General features: G+C 41.7%; 2 protein-coding genes across 6 annotated transcripts; both read right to left on the minus strand.

Annotated features, from left to right (window-relative positions):
- Window positions 1–717: 717 nt before the first annotated feature.
- LOC114911266 (dimethylaniline monooxygenase [N-oxide-forming] 5-like) lies at window positions 718–7,236 on the minus strand. Of its 5 annotated transcripts, none has more exons than XM_029254767.1 (7): window positions 7,191–7,236; window positions 5,338–5,470; window positions 4,959–5,147; window positions 4,617–4,782; window positions 4,233–4,375; window positions 2,108–2,307; window positions 718–2,010 (listed from the first exon to the last, which is right to left on the minus strand). In XM_029254767.1, exons 2-7 carry the CDS (start codon window positions 5,467–5,469, stop codon window positions 1,620–1,622), a joined length of 1,221 nt encoding a protein of 406 aa, XP_029110600.1. In that variant the 5' UTR covers window position 5,470; window positions 7,191–7,236; the 3' UTR covers window positions 718–1,619. The 5 variants fall into 5 exon arrangements, with proteins under 5 accessions (XP_029110600.1, XP_029110599.1, XP_029110598.1 ...); XM_029254766.1 differs by lacking the exon at window positions 7,191–7,236 and adding an exon at window positions 6,144–6,156; XM_029254765.1 differs by lacking the exon at window positions 7,191–7,236 and adding an exon at window positions 6,106–6,130.
- A 4,343-nt stretch (window positions 7,237–11,579) lies between these two features.
- Window positions 11,580–16,594, minus strand: LOC114911298 (dimethylaniline monooxygenase [N-oxide-forming] 5-like). The gene is made up of 8 exons (XM_029254929.1): window positions 16,463–16,594; window positions 16,084–16,272; window positions 15,742–15,907; window positions 15,382–15,524; window positions 14,667–14,866; window positions 14,219–14,574; window positions 12,684–12,756; window positions 11,580–12,568 (listed from the first exon to the last, which is right to left on the minus strand). The coding sequence occupies exons 1-8, from the start codon at window positions 16,592–16,594 to the stop codon at window positions 12,142–12,144; spliced, it is 1,686 nt and encodes a 561-aa protein (XP_029110762.1). The 3' UTR covers window positions 11,580–12,141.
- Between the last annotated feature and the right edge of the window lie 1,310 nt (window positions 16,595–17,904).

The following is a 17,904-nucleotide window of genomic DNA, read 5'->3' on the forward strand; positions in this document are numbered from 1 at the left end:
TTACAGTTGCTACCCTGCCCTCCAAGAATCTAGGTTCAATTTCCACCTTCAGATGTAGTGCACTTGAGCAAGGTACTCAAGGTATTTACTATAAACTGCTCCAGTACAAAATGGGTAGTACAGTGCAAGTGTCACTACCAAGCATGCACCGTACCCAGCAGCACCTGCCTCTGATTAAGCACCTGTCAGCAATCAGAGCATTTATCTATAAAAACTGACCCCGGATCCTTCTCTGTTGCAGAATCTCTTAGAAGACAACTGTTCCTCCAGTGTACATGACTTCTCCTCAGCGCCTTACCTGTCCTCCTCCAAGTTCTTCACTCCCTGTTCCCTAGCCCGTCTCCTCATCCCTGTTCCTGTCTTCCACGGTATCGAACCTCTTTTCATGTCCTTGACCAGGTCTTCGGATTCTCCTGTCGGACCATGTTTGCACCTCGGATTGAACTACGCTTGCCCCCGACTCAGAGCATTGCCTGGCCCCAAGTATCTTTATAATAAACGATCTCGCAATTGGGTCCACACCCAGGTCTCTGGTCTGCCCTGTGAGACAGCAAGTTGCTTTAGAGAAAACAGTCAACTAGGAGCTTTTTATTACCCAGAGGTGTAATGAGAAGAGTTAAAGGGCAACCTGCTAGTGAATGGTTCACCTGGAAATAGTTGTAATTCTCTAGCAACATTATTCTGCAAAGCGATACTTTAAAGTACTTTCTATTTCCACTTTTCTGTCTAACTTTTTAAAACATTTTTATTTTTTGAAAACCTTTGCAGGTGTACTTAGAGTTTGCTCCTACTAAAAACTGGTAACCACTTACAAAACAACTGAGGCCAGTGGTTTTGTATGTTACAAATTTTTGCAGTTTCACAACATGTTTCAGGAACAGGATATGAGGCCTCCCCATATGGCTTTTGGACAGTTAGGTCTGGGACAGGCTTTGCATGAGTGTCATGTTTCTGTCCAGAAAGTGGGTCATCAGACCCAAGTGCAGCGTAGAGGCGCACAAGGTGATGGGAGGATCCGCAGGTCGTAGTCAGGAAACAAGCGAGGGTCACCGAGGAGCAGACCTCATTATGAGGAGAACCCGAAAACCTTGAATTGAAGATCAGACAATGGGTTGAAGGAAACGAGGAGGACGAGGAGAGTCAGGAGGAAGAGGGTCGAGGAACGGGAGCTAGGACAGGGAAGTCAGGAAAGGTAAACAGGGCGATGCGAGAGGCGGTGGTGAGCAGTAAGGCTGAACGTGGTTCTGCAGCGTTCTGAGCTCCAGGCTGTCCTTTTATGCGTCTGGACCCTGATCAGCCACAGGTGTTCCTCATTGCCGAGATGGAAGGCATGACAATGAGGGTGGCAACACAGACATGCCTTTGTAGCTCAACATTTTCCCCTTATCAAACTTATTTTCTCTACCACCAACCATACTACATGACAGGAATTTTTAAACAAACACGATAAACTGGATAAATAGGCTCTCACCATTTTATTCCAATCTGGATTAGTTGACTTGTGTTGGAGGGATTCCAGCATCCTTCTACTATTAATATATATATGTATAAAATGAATGAGTCACACCTCTGTTTTATCAGTAGGTGATATTTTATACCTCATTTTATTCTCCACCTGATTAAAAGAAACACAGAAAGGAAAAAGAAAAGTTACCTGTAATTACTTGTGTGGCCCAGCGAGCTTGCATCTCCGCCATAGGCATGATGGGGCCCCAGGGTTCGATCAGGCCTATTATGGCTAGTGTGGGGTGCTCAAGTGAAGGTGGGAAGATATGCTTGTACAGGTTCAAATTATGACCAGGGCCAGTAAAGACAGAAGCGGTGAGGAACGGAAAGCTGCAGTTGTAGCCTGTGCAGAAGACTACGGCATCAATTTGTTCCTCTTTGGTCCCATTCACAAAGGCCACAGTAGAGCCTTGAAACTCCTGAATATGTGGCTTCATGACCACAACCCCAAGAAGGATGCAGGCAGGAAGGTCATCATTGATTACAGGTATCTGGTCGAACAACCTGCAGTATAAACAGGAGAAGATCCAAAAACCTGCAATAAACTGAATGAATGACTCAATTTAAGGAGAGTTTCAATGACTGCAGTCTAGTGTCTTACCTGTGTTTAGGCATGAGGCCGTATAACCGGTGATCATATTTCTGATTTAGCTCCCTCTCGCTGACCCAGTTGATGAGACGCCTGGGAAGTAATAAGCCCTGTAGATCTAGAAGACGAGTGAACGCAGTTATGTCAAAAGGGCACCCCTTGTGGGAAGTGCGCCTTATGACCCAAGCCCCCTGCCGAGTACTGACGAAGGTCTAAAGAAAGGAATACAACATAAGTCAGAAAACTTGGGGGTGCCCAGTGTTACTAGAGCTAGTCACTGTCTTAGAGAAAGAAATAATACAATAAAAAGACATGAATAAAAGGTATATATAAAAGACCATGAAAATAAATTTAAAATTATGGACTCTAGTTTTGGAATAAAAAATGGTAAATGACTCCACAATAAGGTGTTGTACTACACACTATGTATTATTTCTAAGTAAAAAACACTGCAACATTCATTGATTTCAAGACCAAATTATATTAAACAGTGTAAGATATCCTCATGGTTGTCACGGTGTCCCCCCGGAGCGGAAGCGCCAGACCTGAGTGCAGAGCACAGGAAGGTTTCTCAAGGGGTAGTCCAAAAGATATGGTCGAATAAACAGGGAAATGGTCACCGATGTGCGAACGAAATCCGAAGGGAGAGTCCGAGAGTCGTAATCTGGTAAACAGGCGAGAAGTCGTGGTAAGCCAGGAAGTCGTGTAGATACAGGAGCGGGCACAGGGAAACAAGGAAGAGGGCGAGGGTGAGGACAAGGAATCAGGGAAGTCAGGAGAGCTAAGGCAAGAACCGCGAGTGAGTAACAAGGCTGAACAAGGTTCCGTGATTGTCTGCACTCTGCGCTTTCCTTTTATACACTCGTCTGCTGATCTGCAGCAGATGTTCCTCGTTGCACCGAGGTGGAGGGCGTGACAATGATTCTCTAGTGTTCCACTTCTCAGAAAAATTTTCCCCTATAAGTACAAGACATCAAACTAGGATGACCTCCTTTGTGAAATATGATCAATAATCCTCTACATTTGGGAAATTTGCAAATGTGTCAATTATAGTACTACCTGCAACCGGCCACGTTTTTGACACTTATTCTTCTGTAAGTGGTGCCAGTGCTGTACTCAAACACATCACACTCAGTGCCAGTATTTTTAACTCAAAACATCTCTCAGTAAAAACATTTGTCATGTTTCCTGAACGGTGCGGGGTTGATGGGAACCGGAAAGGGAATGGAGAAGGAAGGGAGACAGGATCTGGGAGGACTAATCCAAGAATGGCACTCAGGATGTAAGCATGGGTTCAGGGTCCGAGGGGCTTTTCTGAGTTCAAGGCATGATCCGAAGTCTCCCGGGGATGGTTTGAAGAGCGAGGGTTGAGATCTAGAAGGTCATGGCTTTAATGCGAAGGTCATAACTGGAAGGGTCATGGTTCAAAGAGCGAGGGTCGAGATCCAGAGGATCGTGGCTTTAATGCAAAGGTTGTAATCTGAAGAGTCGTGGTCGTGGTTTGAAGAGCGAGAGTTGAGATCCAAAAGGGAAAAAAGAGGAGCAAAACTGAACGCGAAGGGAGGTGAGGTTTCTTTCAGAGATTCTCTGATTGTGAGGAGGTCTCTTGCTTTTAAACAGTGTTTTTAATGCGGTGCAGGTGTATGGCATGTATTTGGGAATAGCTATGATGACCATTCACTGTGGCATTTTCCTCTAAGGGTACGGCAGCATCTTGCAGTCTCATTATGTGCTCAACAAATTTGTACTTTGTTATCAGTTTAAAAAAAAAACTACAAACTGCTACTTGTGTAAAGAATACTGGTTTATACAGCGATATGTGACAAATTGACTGTACTCAAGAATCATGTGTCTGCATCCAGATATCTCCTTCTGTTGGTGTGAATGCACTGAGGTAATGTCCTCTGGAGATTTATGTCGCTCTGGAGAAAAGTGTCTGGTAAATGTAAGACTGACATGTCAGATATTTTGTGCAACTACCAATAACATAAGAGTCTTATAGTTGTGAATATGGGACCCTTGTATATTCATTTTTTCCTGGGTGAACTTCTGCTTTTATGTAAGGGATGCAGATCCTAAGCTACACGTCTGGGCCATTCTTTTGCGCACAAAGATGAATGCAATATGAAAATCATACCTTCTTTGCAACTCTGCTGAGCTCAACGGCAATGTCTGCACCAGAGTTCCCAATCCCTACAACCACAACTTTCTTTCCCTTGTAAGGCTCTGGATCTTTGTATTCGCTGCTGTGACAGTACTCCCCCTTGAAGGTCTCAAAGCCTGAAAAAAGAGGACATCTGAAACCTTGAACATGTCCTGCAAGATCCTTAACACATTGCTTTATGAAAGGAACAGCGGTATTAAACTGTACAGTGCTGATAACAAATGCATTTTTAGAAACTGCTGCCATACTGATACATAATTTACTCATCAATTTATTCGTTGTAGAACACGGATAAATAGAGGCTGCAACATGTTATAATGAGGGAGACTTTAGTCTTCTGAACAAAAAATCTTATACCTGGAAAGTCCTTCAGTGGCATGACAGGCTTTGTGTAGTGACCTGTACACACCAGGACAGCATCGAAAATATGGATCTTTTTGAGCCCATCTCTGTCCTCAGTGAGCACTTCCCACTGCCCAGAGCAGGCAAAGTCAGGACTCTGTTTCACACTGAGGACTGTGGTCTGAGAAACCAAACAAGACAAAAGAAACTTAGATCACATATACTTTCTGTTTCTGGATTTTAAGTCTGTATCTCAAGTCCTTGGGCTTCATTAAATCACAGCAAAGCAGGAGGCAAGTGACTCTGAATGTGCTGATGAGTAGAGACTATGGTGTCCATATACATTCAGGACCTCACCTGGAAGTGAATGTGCTGCAGAAGGTTAAAATGAGCAGCGTAGAGCTGGAGGTACTGCAGTAGCTGGGAGTTGTGCATGAAATTAGGGAAGTGGGCCGGCATGGGCAAGTCGCTGAAACACATCATCTCTTTGGAGGTGTTGGTCACAAGTGATCGGTATGTGCTGGAGCGCTCCGGTTCTGGAATCTCCTGGAGGTGGTACAATAAGCTTGGTGCAATAATGTAAGACGCAACGCTAAGTATTCAGTGTACGTTAATCATCTAAATTATATTTGAAAATTGGAACAAATGAACTTCAGGTCACATTTACATACTGCAGAGAAAATGAACTTATATGTAGTTCGACTACTTTTGCATAACTTTTAATGGCTCAGTTTACCTTGAACCTCCACAAGCCTCCGATGTCATCGCTGCTCTCAAAGCACACTGGCTCCAGTCCCTCCTCGAGGCAGCACTTGATGCAGGTCAGCCCGGAACTGCCAGCACCGATCACTGCAACACGGCGGGCCATACTGTGGATATGGGGGGGATAATGCATTTTAGAAAACGAAAAACTGCACGATACAGTTACATGTCATTAAACATTATAGGGTAGGTGATAGGTGAAAATGTTTTCGGAGTCAACATTTGCACTTTGAGTTAAAGGTTCTTAATGCATTAATTTACCCGTTGAACAACTGGATTGGAAAGCAAAGCTAGTATACTTATGTTTCCCTGGAAAGGATATTTATTTACTTCAATTTATAGTGCCCTTCTAATTCTCAATCTCCAAACATTCTTGAGTAATGTTCCCAAAAAAAAGTTGCATAAAAATGTAGCAGCTTCAGAAATTTCAAACGTTTATATTTAACAAGGAACATTATCAATGATGGAAACCATTTAATTCTACGATCCAGAAAGTTCAGTTAGTCTTTACCTATGACACAGCATGGCGCATTTAGTAGCATTTACCGTTCATTCACATGTACTATGTGCCACGCCCACACCTCCGAGCCGACACGGAACACCTGGGACGCAGCGCAGACTGGGGCATAAAAGGCTGCGTCAGACCAGCAGCTGATGCGGAACCTTGTTCGGCCTTCTTGTTTGCGACGGAATCCCGAATCCCGAATCCCTTTATGATCATTGATCTCTTGCCTGTACCGACCTCGCCTTTTTGGATTCTCCCTGTAACGACTTTCGCACCTCGAAGACCAATCGCCTGTTCTCTGACCTCCTCTCTCGGATTTCCCCGAATACCGCTCTGCACTTGGGTTCGCCGCTTCCTTCCAGAACCGGACATGACACTGTGAATATATTTATGAATACTGTGTGTGTGTGTGTGTGTGTGTGTGTGTGTGTGTGTGTGTGTGTGTGTGTGTGTGTTGCTGTAGCGTCTGCTACTCGAGGGCTCCCCTAGCGTTTGGAGCTGGTAATGAACTCTTAGAACGTAGTTGCGCAGTTTCCTCTCCAGTCCCGGGGAGTCTGTGAGACGGGTGCTTTTGCTCGCGTTTATGTTGTTGGAGGAACGCAGGTCCTCGGGCCATAAAACCAGTACACAATTGCAAGAATATAATAATGTAATGCAATTTTAAGACTAATCTAACTAGAATTTCTATATATCCTCCCTGGTTATCGCCTCTTACTGTCGCTGCGGTCTAATAAACGCTGTACAATGCTCATGCAGCGTCCACAACCATGCTACGGACAGTATTAATATTATATAGCGTTTTTAAAAAAATATTGTTAATTTAAGGTGTCGTGATAATATGATGAAAACAGCATAAAAAAGGTGTAAATCTGAACAAGTCATCAGACGATCAGCTTGACACCTTGGAAACTTCTGTGGGATATCAGGCCGACGCCGCGACAGTTTCTGACACCTTTACAATTTGAAAAGACAACTTACACAATGTTGCAAGGACTGGAACCCTGGGATTTTAAACTTTAGCACATATTTAAGTGCTTCACAGCTTTCGTTTTCAAGAGTTCCACAAATAGTTTTTTTCACACAACATGATATCTTAACCAGTATATCAATAAAAAGAAGTCAATAAACATGCATAAAGGAGCAGTAAGAATTGCAGAACATAAACATATCGTCAATTGAGATTATGATTTAATTCACCTCAATAACACAGCTGTCGACCTTTCGAACAGAGGTGCTTTTTGAGTCACAATCATACAGTTCACTTATGACAGGTATAGAATGTAACATGTTTGCGTAGCCCAACATTATGACCCGAACCTCACCTGCAAGAACTTGGAGAACTGGCTCCCTAAGGGTTTTGAGCCACTGTTGCTCTGTCATTAGTTTAGCTGCGCTTCAGAGTTTAAGAGGAGTTTAATCCGCAGCCAGTCACGTGCTTCTTAACCCATTGCTGTGTCCTTTGAACCTGCAGTTGAAACTAAACCCACTTGATGTATATCGTAGAAATCGCCGCTGGAGACCTCCTTTTCTGAAGTGTGTCTTATTTTTGCACTGGTTTAGCTGAGGTTTAAGGAGAGGCAGCCTCAATTTAAACATGTCTTCAGCTTAGATATCTTTTAATATTTAAAGCTTGTCTAAAATTTTCCAGCATGTATGGTGCTGTGTAGACAATTCTGACATGATTTTCAACCAAAAGCTATATTGTGTAGTGAAATACAGGTAACATTTAAGGCACTAGAAGCTGCTTTATTAGTGGTTAGAGGTGATGTCTTTGACCCAGGGATGGTAGGTTTGAACCTCACCTACTGCTGTAGTATCCAAGGTACTGACCCTAAAATCGCTCCACTCACCCAGATGTATAAATGGATAGATAGTTTTATGTATCTTAACACTGTAAATCACTTTGGATAAAGGCATCAGCTGAATGAATAAAAATTGTAAATGTTATATTGTTGTGTCATTGATTTCCGTTTTTTTTTAAATCCCCAAGTGCCATGTTCTGTGAGACTGAATAGACCTCTGCAGCAACCAGCAACCAAGCAATAGCCAGTGCTGGATTCTAGCAAAGATGGCCCATGCTTTTGGTGTTTAGATTAATAAGAATACAATTAATTGTACATACTATATTTGCGAGACTAGAAAGTGCACTAAAGTCGCCTATAACTAAAATATGTCTTTGTTATGTGGTGTTACCTCATGTCCAGCAGAACTTGCGTGACTTTATAGTACCTTTAGTTTGGGCACAGTTTGACACGGCAATGAAGTGATGGGTTTAGCGGTTTAACTCATTTTAAACCGCAGCTAAGCTGATGACATAGCAATAGTTCCTGGGAAGCTAAGAAGGTCACTGTTTTCTTTTATCACAAGCTTTACTAAATTATAGTTACACCAGTTTACAATAAACTCATAAAAATAATAAAATCACACCAAAATAAAATACATTTTTATACATAAAATTATGATGTACACACTATCTATACAATAGTATGTATTGTACAGTATACATATGAGGCAACATGACATATTTTATTTACAGGCCCTGAAGCAGCACCGGACAAGCATTTATTAATAATGGATGATGGCTAGATGGTGTAATTTGTCTTTAAATACAGTTCAGGAGAAGTGTGGCAACATCCCCAAAAAGGTTCTATAGCTGAAGATAAAGGATGGATTTATGCCTATTAATAATTTATACATTTTCCAAACAGACAGAGCTGAAAAAACTTAGTTCAAGTTCAAGTTGTTTTTATTGTTATTCCTCTATACAGCTTGTGTACAGTGGAACAAAATACTGTTCCTTCGGAAACCATGGTGCAATGCAGAACATAGCACAAGACAATAAGTAAATACACAGGACAGGATGTGGACGCGGGTATGGATGCAAGCTGTAGGCAGTTGTGGAGTAGTGTAGTGCTGAGTTAATTGTTCAACGGAGCCAGGTGAGCACTGGGAAGCAGCTGTGTGTTGAGTAGTCTGACTGCCTCAGGGAAGAAACTGTTGCGGAGCTTGCTGGTGGAAGCATGGATGCTCCTGTACCTCCTGCTAGATGGCAACAGGGCGAAGAGTCTATGAGAGGGGTGAGGGGGTTGTCCACAATGCTGGTGGCCTTGCGGATTCAGCGATTTTTGTATGTGGAAGAAGAAGGAAGAGGAACTCCAATGATCTTTTCAGCTGTTCTTACCACTCGCTGTAGGGTCTTGTGGTTGGAGACTGTGCAGTTCCTCTACCGTGTGGTGAGACAGCTAGTCAAGACGCTCTCTATTGTCCCCCCTGTAGAAAGTAGTGAGGATGGGAGGGTGGACTTTGGCTCTCTTCAGCCTCCATAGGAAACCGAGATCCTGCTGGGCTTTCTTGGCTAGGCAGGTGGTGTTCAGGGTCCAGGAGAGGTCCTCTGTCATGTGCACACCAAGAAACTCTCCACAGCTATTCCATGGATGTGCAGAGGTGAGTGGTCTACTCAGGTCCTCCTGAGTATGCACAACACTCTGGGGCAAAGGTTTTTTGAATTGTTTTTATTTTGTCATATTAAACCAAAAACACAAGAAAAAGGACTATGAGATTAAAAGGAAATCAGAAATGCTTTTCGAAAGCTGTGTGTGGTGGGTGGGACAATACAGGCTTTATGGTTTTATTCTCCTTCTCACAGAACAGCTAAACTCCAGTCTTAAAGCATTTGTAATTTTGGTTAATTCTCAAAGCTGTGTCTGGAGTCCTTTAGCAGGTGTGATTATAATTCAGAGAGCTTGCAGTGTCACCCAGGCTTTAGTCTATCACAGTGTGACTCATATAAATTAGTTAGATAAGTGCCATCAACTCGGGTTCGAGTTATGTGACTTGAATTAAAGATCTAAAAAGAAATCGGTTTTGTGCTAGTTCGGTGAGCTCATCTAGTGTTGTCCCCATTGCTGTTGTCAACATATCGATCCGTCTCATTGCGGGTCTTCCTCTTTTCCTTGTTCCTTCAGTCTCTCCGGTCATGAAGTCCTTCTCTAATGATCGTTCTCTTCTAATTGTATGGCCAAAGTAGGATAGGCGTAATTTCATTGATTGGTGACTCATGTAAATAATAAAATAACTGACAATTATTTGCAGAATGGATACCAGATACAGCTGCAATGTGAATTGCATGTGTATGTAGTGTGCGAAAAAGGCACAGAAAGACCATTGACAAGTGGTTATTTGTTCTCCAGATCCTGAGGGATCACTTGACAAATTTCTCTATTACACTATCAGGTGAGGTCTGCTTTATCAGGAAACCTTCCTCTGTTTGGTGGTCATTTCTAGACCCTCTCACAGTGCAAGAATTGTGAATAGTTTGCTGTTCATTGAATTTGTACTCCATGCTGAATTAACTGGAAAAAAAATAAAAAATTATACATTTTTAATCTGCAGTCAGCGTTGTAGGAATCCACAATTCAGGGTCACTTTAGGACCAATTGACCGTCTGTCTATCCCATATTATCATATGAAAACATCAGGGTAATACACATTGCTTGTGGGCATTCAAAACAATATCTGTTGGATGATTAGATCAAATTTACAGTTGAATGGGTCTGCCTGTTAATATAATTGTGAGAATGTTGACATGTCCCAGTTCTTGTTAGTGGATGGTGGTCAAACCATTTGGTGATAAGGAAGTTTGAGGTAGCTGGCAGTCGGGGGTTGATTCCTGTGAAGGCTTCCTTGCCTTTGATGCTTTGTTTGAAGGTATCACCTCTAAAGCTTTCTGTAAGGCCACACCTTTAAGGACTGCCCACTGAATGCCTATAAAACCACAATGTATGTCTCCCTTAGTTAAACTTGATGACTACAGTGTGAAACAGCACGTTCTGATGTTGTAGACTGATGCTCTCATCTGCAATAAAGAATCCTGCTGAAGATACTTCCAAGTCTCCTGATCTTCTCTGCGAATTACCAACAGTGGCTACAAGGACTGTTATCCCAAGTAATGTATTAAAACGAAAGACGATGAAGAAAGATGATGACGATGCGCATCATGAACGATCATAGTCATAGTTGTTCTTATTGTTACCATTATTTATTGTTATTGTTATTTGCATTACTCATTGTCATTGTCATTGTTTTGTTCTGTGCAGTATTTCTATTGTTTTTGTTCATAGTCTGTGGAGAAGCATTCATGAAGAATTTCATGATACTTGTACACGGTACTTGTGCCTATGACAATGAACTTGAAACTTAAACTTAAATTTAAAACAAACTTATTGGATTTTCAAGATTCCTTGAGGGAATAAAGCACAGTATCGGTCTCTAGCATAGAGAGCTGTGATCAGAAGGGTTATGCCAAACAGAGAAAGCCACATAGGTAGTCTGGAAAGGCAGGGATCTCGTACAGCTTTGGCTTGTTTTATACTTCCAGTATAACGATGAAGGGGTTCATATTTTTTTATTTAGTTTCAAAAGTACCGCTATAACAGATTTCTGTAAAAATCAACAGAAAATCGTAGGTGAACAGGTTATAATTATTCTCTACTTTTCATATTCAAAAAACTTCAAAATGATCATCTTTCATTCATTATTATTAAAGTAGCTAAAGCTTTTCCAAGGAGATGTACAATTTTATTGTTACAGTAAATGTTACAAGAGTACAATATATGGGAAACAGTAAATTGTGAAACTGATCTCATAACAGCTATAGCGTTACATTACATGACGGCATTAGAGCGACTTCATTTCAAATAAATTGACAGCATTTCACAAGAATCTAAAAACTTTTTATAAGAACATTAAAACACCAGTTATCCCTAGTCTAACCAGCAAGAGCATGTCCACATTTAATGTCTGCTTTCAGTGATTTTTTTTATTGTTAATTATTAAACTGCAAAAAATTACAACGCTTTTGCAATTAATAAGTAAAGCAATTATTATTATTTTAATTACCCTATTCTTGTCTAAGTATTTACTTTTCAGATTGCTATAGAAGATTAGCTCAGCATACAGCGGTTAAGGATTCAGGGGCAGCAGAATGTATAAAATTACAAATCACTTTTTATTAATCTGTTTGCTTAAAAAGAAATTCCCAATAAGGTTACAATTCTGTCACTGCCAGGAATGCCACTGTCTGTGGTCAGCATATGACATGGTGTTATGACATATTTATTGGTCTGGTATTATTTTTGTATTTTATTATCAAATTTACTTTTGAGAATTCTGTAATACATTTTGCCATATGTATATAAATGAGGCAGTCAGGCAAAATTAGGTTACTGACAGGTAAGGGTTTCTGCAGAAGTAAGGTTCAAACTCTTGTTAGGTTCAGATTTTGAGCACGCGAAGGACCGCCGCTGGGACGTACATCCTCCAGTTGTTCAGGGCAGCCATGGGGCTTTCCAGCAGTTTAGAATGCCTTTTTCCAGCATAAATGGCTGCTACAAGCAGGGTACTCAGAACAAGCAACTTTGGTAGTCTGGAAGGACGGGGCTCTGGTACAACTCGTGTCATCATTGGTTTGCTCACCCTGTCCCACACCGTCAGGATGGCATTCCGGGCACCTGCCCACTTTCCTGGCCCACGCAGTCGGAACTGATAAGGGGTGCAGGGTCCAAACAGCACGCTGAACCCCAGGCGAGGGTCTGTCAGCAGCAGCCTCAGGATGTTTGGCCGCACTCCCAACTCATTTGCCAGTTCGTCCATATAGGGGATGTATTCCAGTTGCAGATCTGCATGTTTGGGACAAGGGTATCTAGGGAAAATGACACTACTTGTTATACTATGTTAATTAATGGAAATTATTTTATTTGTAGTTGTGACAAACCATGCAATATTTTGTAATCCAAGAACTTCTCCACATGGATTACCGTTTCATATTTCTTTTTCTCTCCCTCTCAACGTCTTTCAGCATGATTTCCTTTGGTGGGAGACGGATGACACCTGCAAGATCCAAGTGCCACAAATTAACAATAGCAAACATTCCTCTCTTTACGCTGAATATTTAAGTGGAACAAAAGGGCTATATTAGGTGATGGTAGACAAGCACAAAATGAGTAATAGAGACACAGACCACCCAATTGTTCAGTAGAGACATATGGACATATGATGTTCAAATCATACAATGTTGGATCTACAAACACTGCTATTACATGATAATGGTTAGGTTTTTTATTGCTGCAGGACATAATTGTATCCATTCCCATGACCATGCAATACCAATGTAATTCTCTTCATGATCTAATGAACTTCATGAAGTGTTTCTTGCCAGCCTGAGATGCGTGGAATAGGTGATGGGGAACTTGTTGGGTTGTATAGCTCTGTATCATTGCACACACCACTTTCAGATTCCAGATATCTTTCCCTTTTATATCCTAAAATATATTATTTAAATTTTATATATGTTTTCAATACATTTACATTTATTCATTTAACAGACACTTTTCTCCAATGCGATGTACATCTCAGACAAAATACAATTTGTCCATTACATTAGGAATACCATGTTATTCACACTCGTATGAAAATCATGCTTTCCCATTTAAGATGTTTGTCCAGTTAATTCTGCAATAACCACATTTTTGGATTTGCATAAGTTTATCTCCACTTCTGTGGCTAACTTAAGACTTTTGATTTTTATTCAGTATTTTGAGTTTCTTTTGAACTTTGCTAATGTGCTTATAGTACAAGAGATCACATTTTGTTCTTTGACAACATGCTTCTGTGACAGTTGGCCTGAAACATATGATAAATGGCCTATAAATATGGAAGCACCTAACACTGAATTGTTGTTTGGAACAGATGAAATAAGACTTATATTGAACAAACTCCTACAACTTCAATGTGTCACAGTTACCACCTAGGACAGTTTGAAATCAAAATGACCCGCTTGATGCACATGTCTGTGGTACTGTATAACTCATTGTCATTGTCACTGACATAGTGAATCATCAATGACTCTCCCCCACTTTGCACTCCTCTGGCTACACTGATGAGTACATTCAACAAAAGGCTGGTTCAGCTGCACTCTGACCAAGGAATATTTCCTGAGGTGTTTTCTGCATTAGGCCCAATAATGAGTACTCTATAATGAGTCCTCTCCCTGTTTGTCCGAGTGGTAGAGATTTCTCTATAGTACTTTTATTTTTCATTTATTCCTATAGGCCTATATTTGCCTAAATGTGACGTTTATTTATTGTAGTTTGATTCTAGTGTTCCATTAGTATGCTGCTGTAGCTTTGTGAAATTTCCTTTGGGGTTAATAAAATTCTGATTTATCCAAGTATCTGTCTATTTGTTATGTAGGTGCAGTATGTTTATACTATCAGTGGTGTATACTTTAGGTCTTACTCAAAGTGGTTCTTCATCTGATTAAAAACAACATAATAGGGCAAAAAAAGGTTACCTGAAATGACTCGAGTGGCCCAGCGAGCTTGCATTTCCACCACAGGCATGATGGGTCCCCAGGCTTCAATCAGGCCGATTATAGCTAGAGTTGGGTGTTCAAGCATAGGTGGGAGCACATGCTTATACAAGGTTAAATTAAAGCTTGGGCCAGTAAAGAGAGAAGTTGATAGGAAGGGGAAATTGTGGGTGTAGCCTGTGCAGAAGATCACAGTATCAATTTGTTCCTCTACTGTTTCATCCTCAAATACCACATTGGAGCCTTGGAACTCCTGAATATTTGGCTTTATGACCAAGCCACCAAGAAGGATGCAGCCAGGAAGGTCATCATTGACTAGAGGCCTCTGGTCCAAGAACCTGCAGCAATGACAGGAGAAGGTCTGAAAACATGCATCAGAACGTGCGCCATCAACAGGGAAAGTCTCAATAACTTTAGCCGACAGTCTTACCTGTTTTTAGGCATGAGGCCGTACAATCGGTGATCATATTTCTGATTCAACTCTCTCTCACAGGCCCAGTTGACCAGACGCCTGGGCAAGAGTAGGGTTACCAGGCCTAGAAGACGAGTGACGCCAATCATGTCTATGGGGCGTCCTTTAAGGGAAATGCGACTTAAGACCCAGGCCCCCTGCCGAGTACTGAGAAATGTCTGAGGAAAGACATTGAATAAATGAACTGAGATGGTGCCTCACACCGCTACAGTCAAGTAATCCATGTAATCCAAGTTTTACAGTTCAATATTAATTAAAATGTATTGTAATATTGAAGACCTTTTAAACGTCTCCTCATAAATACCAGAGCACCTTGGCAGCAGTTCATCAGTGAAATGCTGTTTGCAGACACGCTCAAAGTTATATTGCAAGATGACATTGTGAAAACCTTTGAAAAGTGGCAACCTTTCTTCCACAATCACTTACTAATCTACAACATGGCAACTGTAGAGCCTGGGATACTACAATAAAGACATCTGTTATCTTGTGAAAATTTTAATGCTGTGCAAGTTGAGCCCTTAGTATTAGGGTTATATATCTGCCTTCGCCTGGGTGAACTTTTGCTTTGATGTTAAGGATCTATGGTAGATGCATAGCTGCAGATCTGAACCATTCTGTGCAGTGCAAGGACACATGCTGTATAACTGCTTTCTGTGCAACACTAGAACCATACCTTCTTAGCAACTCTGCTGAGCTCAACAGCAATGTCGCCCCCAGAGTTCCCAATACCCACAACCATAACCTTCTTTCCCTTGTAAGGCTCTGGATCTTTGTATTCGCTGCTGTGACAGTACTCCCCCTTGAAGGTCTCAAAGCCTGAAAAAAGAGGACATCTGAAACCATGAACATGCTCTTCAACACAGTGCTTTGTGAAAGGACCTTGCAAAACATATACTACTACGCTGTTCAGTGCTAATAAACCATGCACTGCTTGTTCAAAAAATTACATCTGTTCATCCTGAAAATGGACTGATAGAAGCTGAAAAAATATGAGAGAGCTGATTATCTTATGAATAAACAGATCATCTTATACCTGGAAAATCCTTCAGTGGCATGACAGGCTTTGTGTAGTGACCTGTACACACCAGGACAGCATCGAAAATATGGATCTTTTTGAGCCCATCTCTGTCCTCAGTGAGCACTTCCCACTGCCCAGAGCAGGCAAAGTCAGGCCTCTGTTTCACAGTGAGGACTGTGGTCTGAGAAACCAAACAAGACAAAAGAAACTTAGATCACATATACTTTCTGTTTCTGGATTTTAAGTCTGTATCTCAAGTCCTTGGGCTTCATTAAATCACAGCAAAGCAGGAGGCAAGTGACTCTGAATGTGCTGATGAGTAGAGACTATGGTGTCCATATGCATTCAGGACCTCACCTGGAAGTGAATGTGCTGCAGAAGGTTAAAATGAGCAGCGTAGAGCTGGAGGTACTGCAGTAGCTGGGAGTTGTGCATGAAATTAGGGAAGTGGGCCGGCATGGGCAAGTCGCTGAAACACATCATCTCCTTGGAGGTGTTGGTCACAAGTGATCGGTATGTGCTGGAGCGCTCCGGTTCTGGAATCTCCTGGAGGTGGTACAATAAGCTTGGTGCAATAATGTAAGACGCAACGGTAAGTATTCAGTGTACGTTAATCATCTAAATTATATTTGAAAATTGTAACAAATGAACTTCAGGTCATATTTACATATTCCAGAGAAAATGAACTTATATGTAGTTTGACTACTTTTGCATAACTTTTAATGGCTCAGTTTACCTTGAACCTCCACAAGCCTCCGATGTCATCGCTGCTCTCAAAGCACACTGGCTCCAGTCCCTCCTCGAGGCAGCACTTGATGCAGGTCAGCCCGGAACTGCCAGCACCGATAACTGCAACACGGCGGGCCATGCTGCCGTCTTTGTTGGAATATAAACATTTTTTTTGTAGAAATGAGCTTTTTGTTGATAAAAGCTCATAGTACCCTCTGAAATCTAGAGACCATTTAAAGCAAACTTTGTCAGACTAGAAAATCAATGTACTAAATTTTAGTACACCCTATGTTACCATCCGAGTCATGGATTTTCAAGAATTGAAAATTTTCTAATTTATTTTTCTAAGTACATTTTCTTCACTGTTCACACACACACACACCCACCCAGTCTGAACCGCTTGTCCCATACGGGGTCGCGGGGAGCCGGAGCCTAACCCGGCAACTCAGGGCGTAGGGCTGGAGAGGGAGGGCACACACCCAGGACGGGATGTCAGTCCGTTGCAAGGCACCCCAAGCAGGACTTGAACCCCAGACCCACCGGAGAGCAGGACCCCGTCCAACCCACTGCGCCACTGCACGCCCCTTCACTGTTCACTTTTGTACAATTTCTATTTCTACATGTCTGTTATTATGTTTCTTTTATACTAGATCAAATATCTTTTTGTCTTTTGTATAAATACAAAAAAATGGTTCTTATTCAAAGATTTGGGGTTGTGTTTTACTATTCAGTTGAATCACAGCAGTACATGCTACATTTTTGATTGTATATAACATAACTAAGTGCTTTTGTAGTTAAAAGCTATTTTATAATTAAAACTTTTTCCTTTCCCCATTATTTTGTATTTTTATACTGGCTATTGATACTGATATATTGTTCATATCTGACGGTGTAATAAACTTCTGTTGTTTCACAACTGGAATACATTGAGGCATAAGAACATGTAGGGTATTTGGAGACTGGAAAGTATTATCAACAATTTACAATGGAGTGACACCCACACATGGGGGGCATGGTGGTGCAGTGGGTTGGACCAGGTCCTGCTCTCCAGTGGGTCTGGGGTTCGAGTCCTGCTTTGGGGTGCCTTGCGACAGGCTGGTACCCCATCCTGGGTGTGTCCCCTCCCCCTCCAGCCTTACGCCGAGTTAGGCTTCGGTTCCCCGTGACCCCGTATGGGACAAGCGGTTCTGAAAATGTGTGTGTGTGTGTGTGAGAGAGACACACACACATACTGGGGACATGTCTCTCCCTCATTACACCTGTGGAATTCAGCTCCAGTGTTTGCCACACATCTGCTTACTGTCAGTTAGTAATGCACTGATTCAGGTGACACTGAACCATTGTCTCCAGTGAACTGACCCTGGTCATAGGTAACCTATTTTCAGAGTTACTAGAGGCCCTTTTGAGAGGTCAGTTAAAGCATGTTTTTCACTCGGTAAGATCTGAACA

The sequence above is a fragment of the Scleropages formosus genome, chromosome 9, assembly GCF_900964775.1.
Source record: "Scleropages formosus chromosome 9, fSclFor1.1, whole genome shotgun sequence".
NCBI lineage: Eukaryota > Metazoa > Chordata > Actinopteri > Osteoglossiformes > Osteoglossidae > Scleropages > Scleropages formosus.

Bases quoted from the DNA above. Each gene is read 5' to 3' on its own strand.
- LOC114911266 (XM_029254767.1), bottom strand. From the start codon at position 5,469: ATGGCCCGCCGTGTTGCAGTGATCGGTGCTGGCAGTTCCGGGCTGACC. The intron at 5,148-5,337 runs GTAAACTGAGCC...TACCACCTCCAG, and splicing joins GAGGCTTGTGGAGGTTCAAG to GAGATTCCAGAACCGGAGCG. The intron at 2,308-4,232 runs GTATGATTTTCA...TCCTTTCTTTAG, and splicing joins TCAGCAGAGTTGCAAAGAAG to ACCTTCGTCAGTACTCGGCA.
- LOC114911298 (XM_029254929.1), bottom strand. From the start codon at position 16,594: ATGGCCCGCCGTGTTGCAGTTATCGGTGCTGGCAGTTCCGGGCTGACC. The intron at 16,273-16,462 runs GTAAACTGAGCC...TACCACCTCCAG, and splicing joins GAGGCTTGTGGAGGTTCAAG to GAGATTCCAGAACCGGAGCG. The intron at 14,867-15,381 runs GTATGGTTCTAG...GTCTTTCCTCAG, and splicing joins TCAGCAGAGTTGCTAAGAAG to ACATTTCTCAGTACTCGGCA.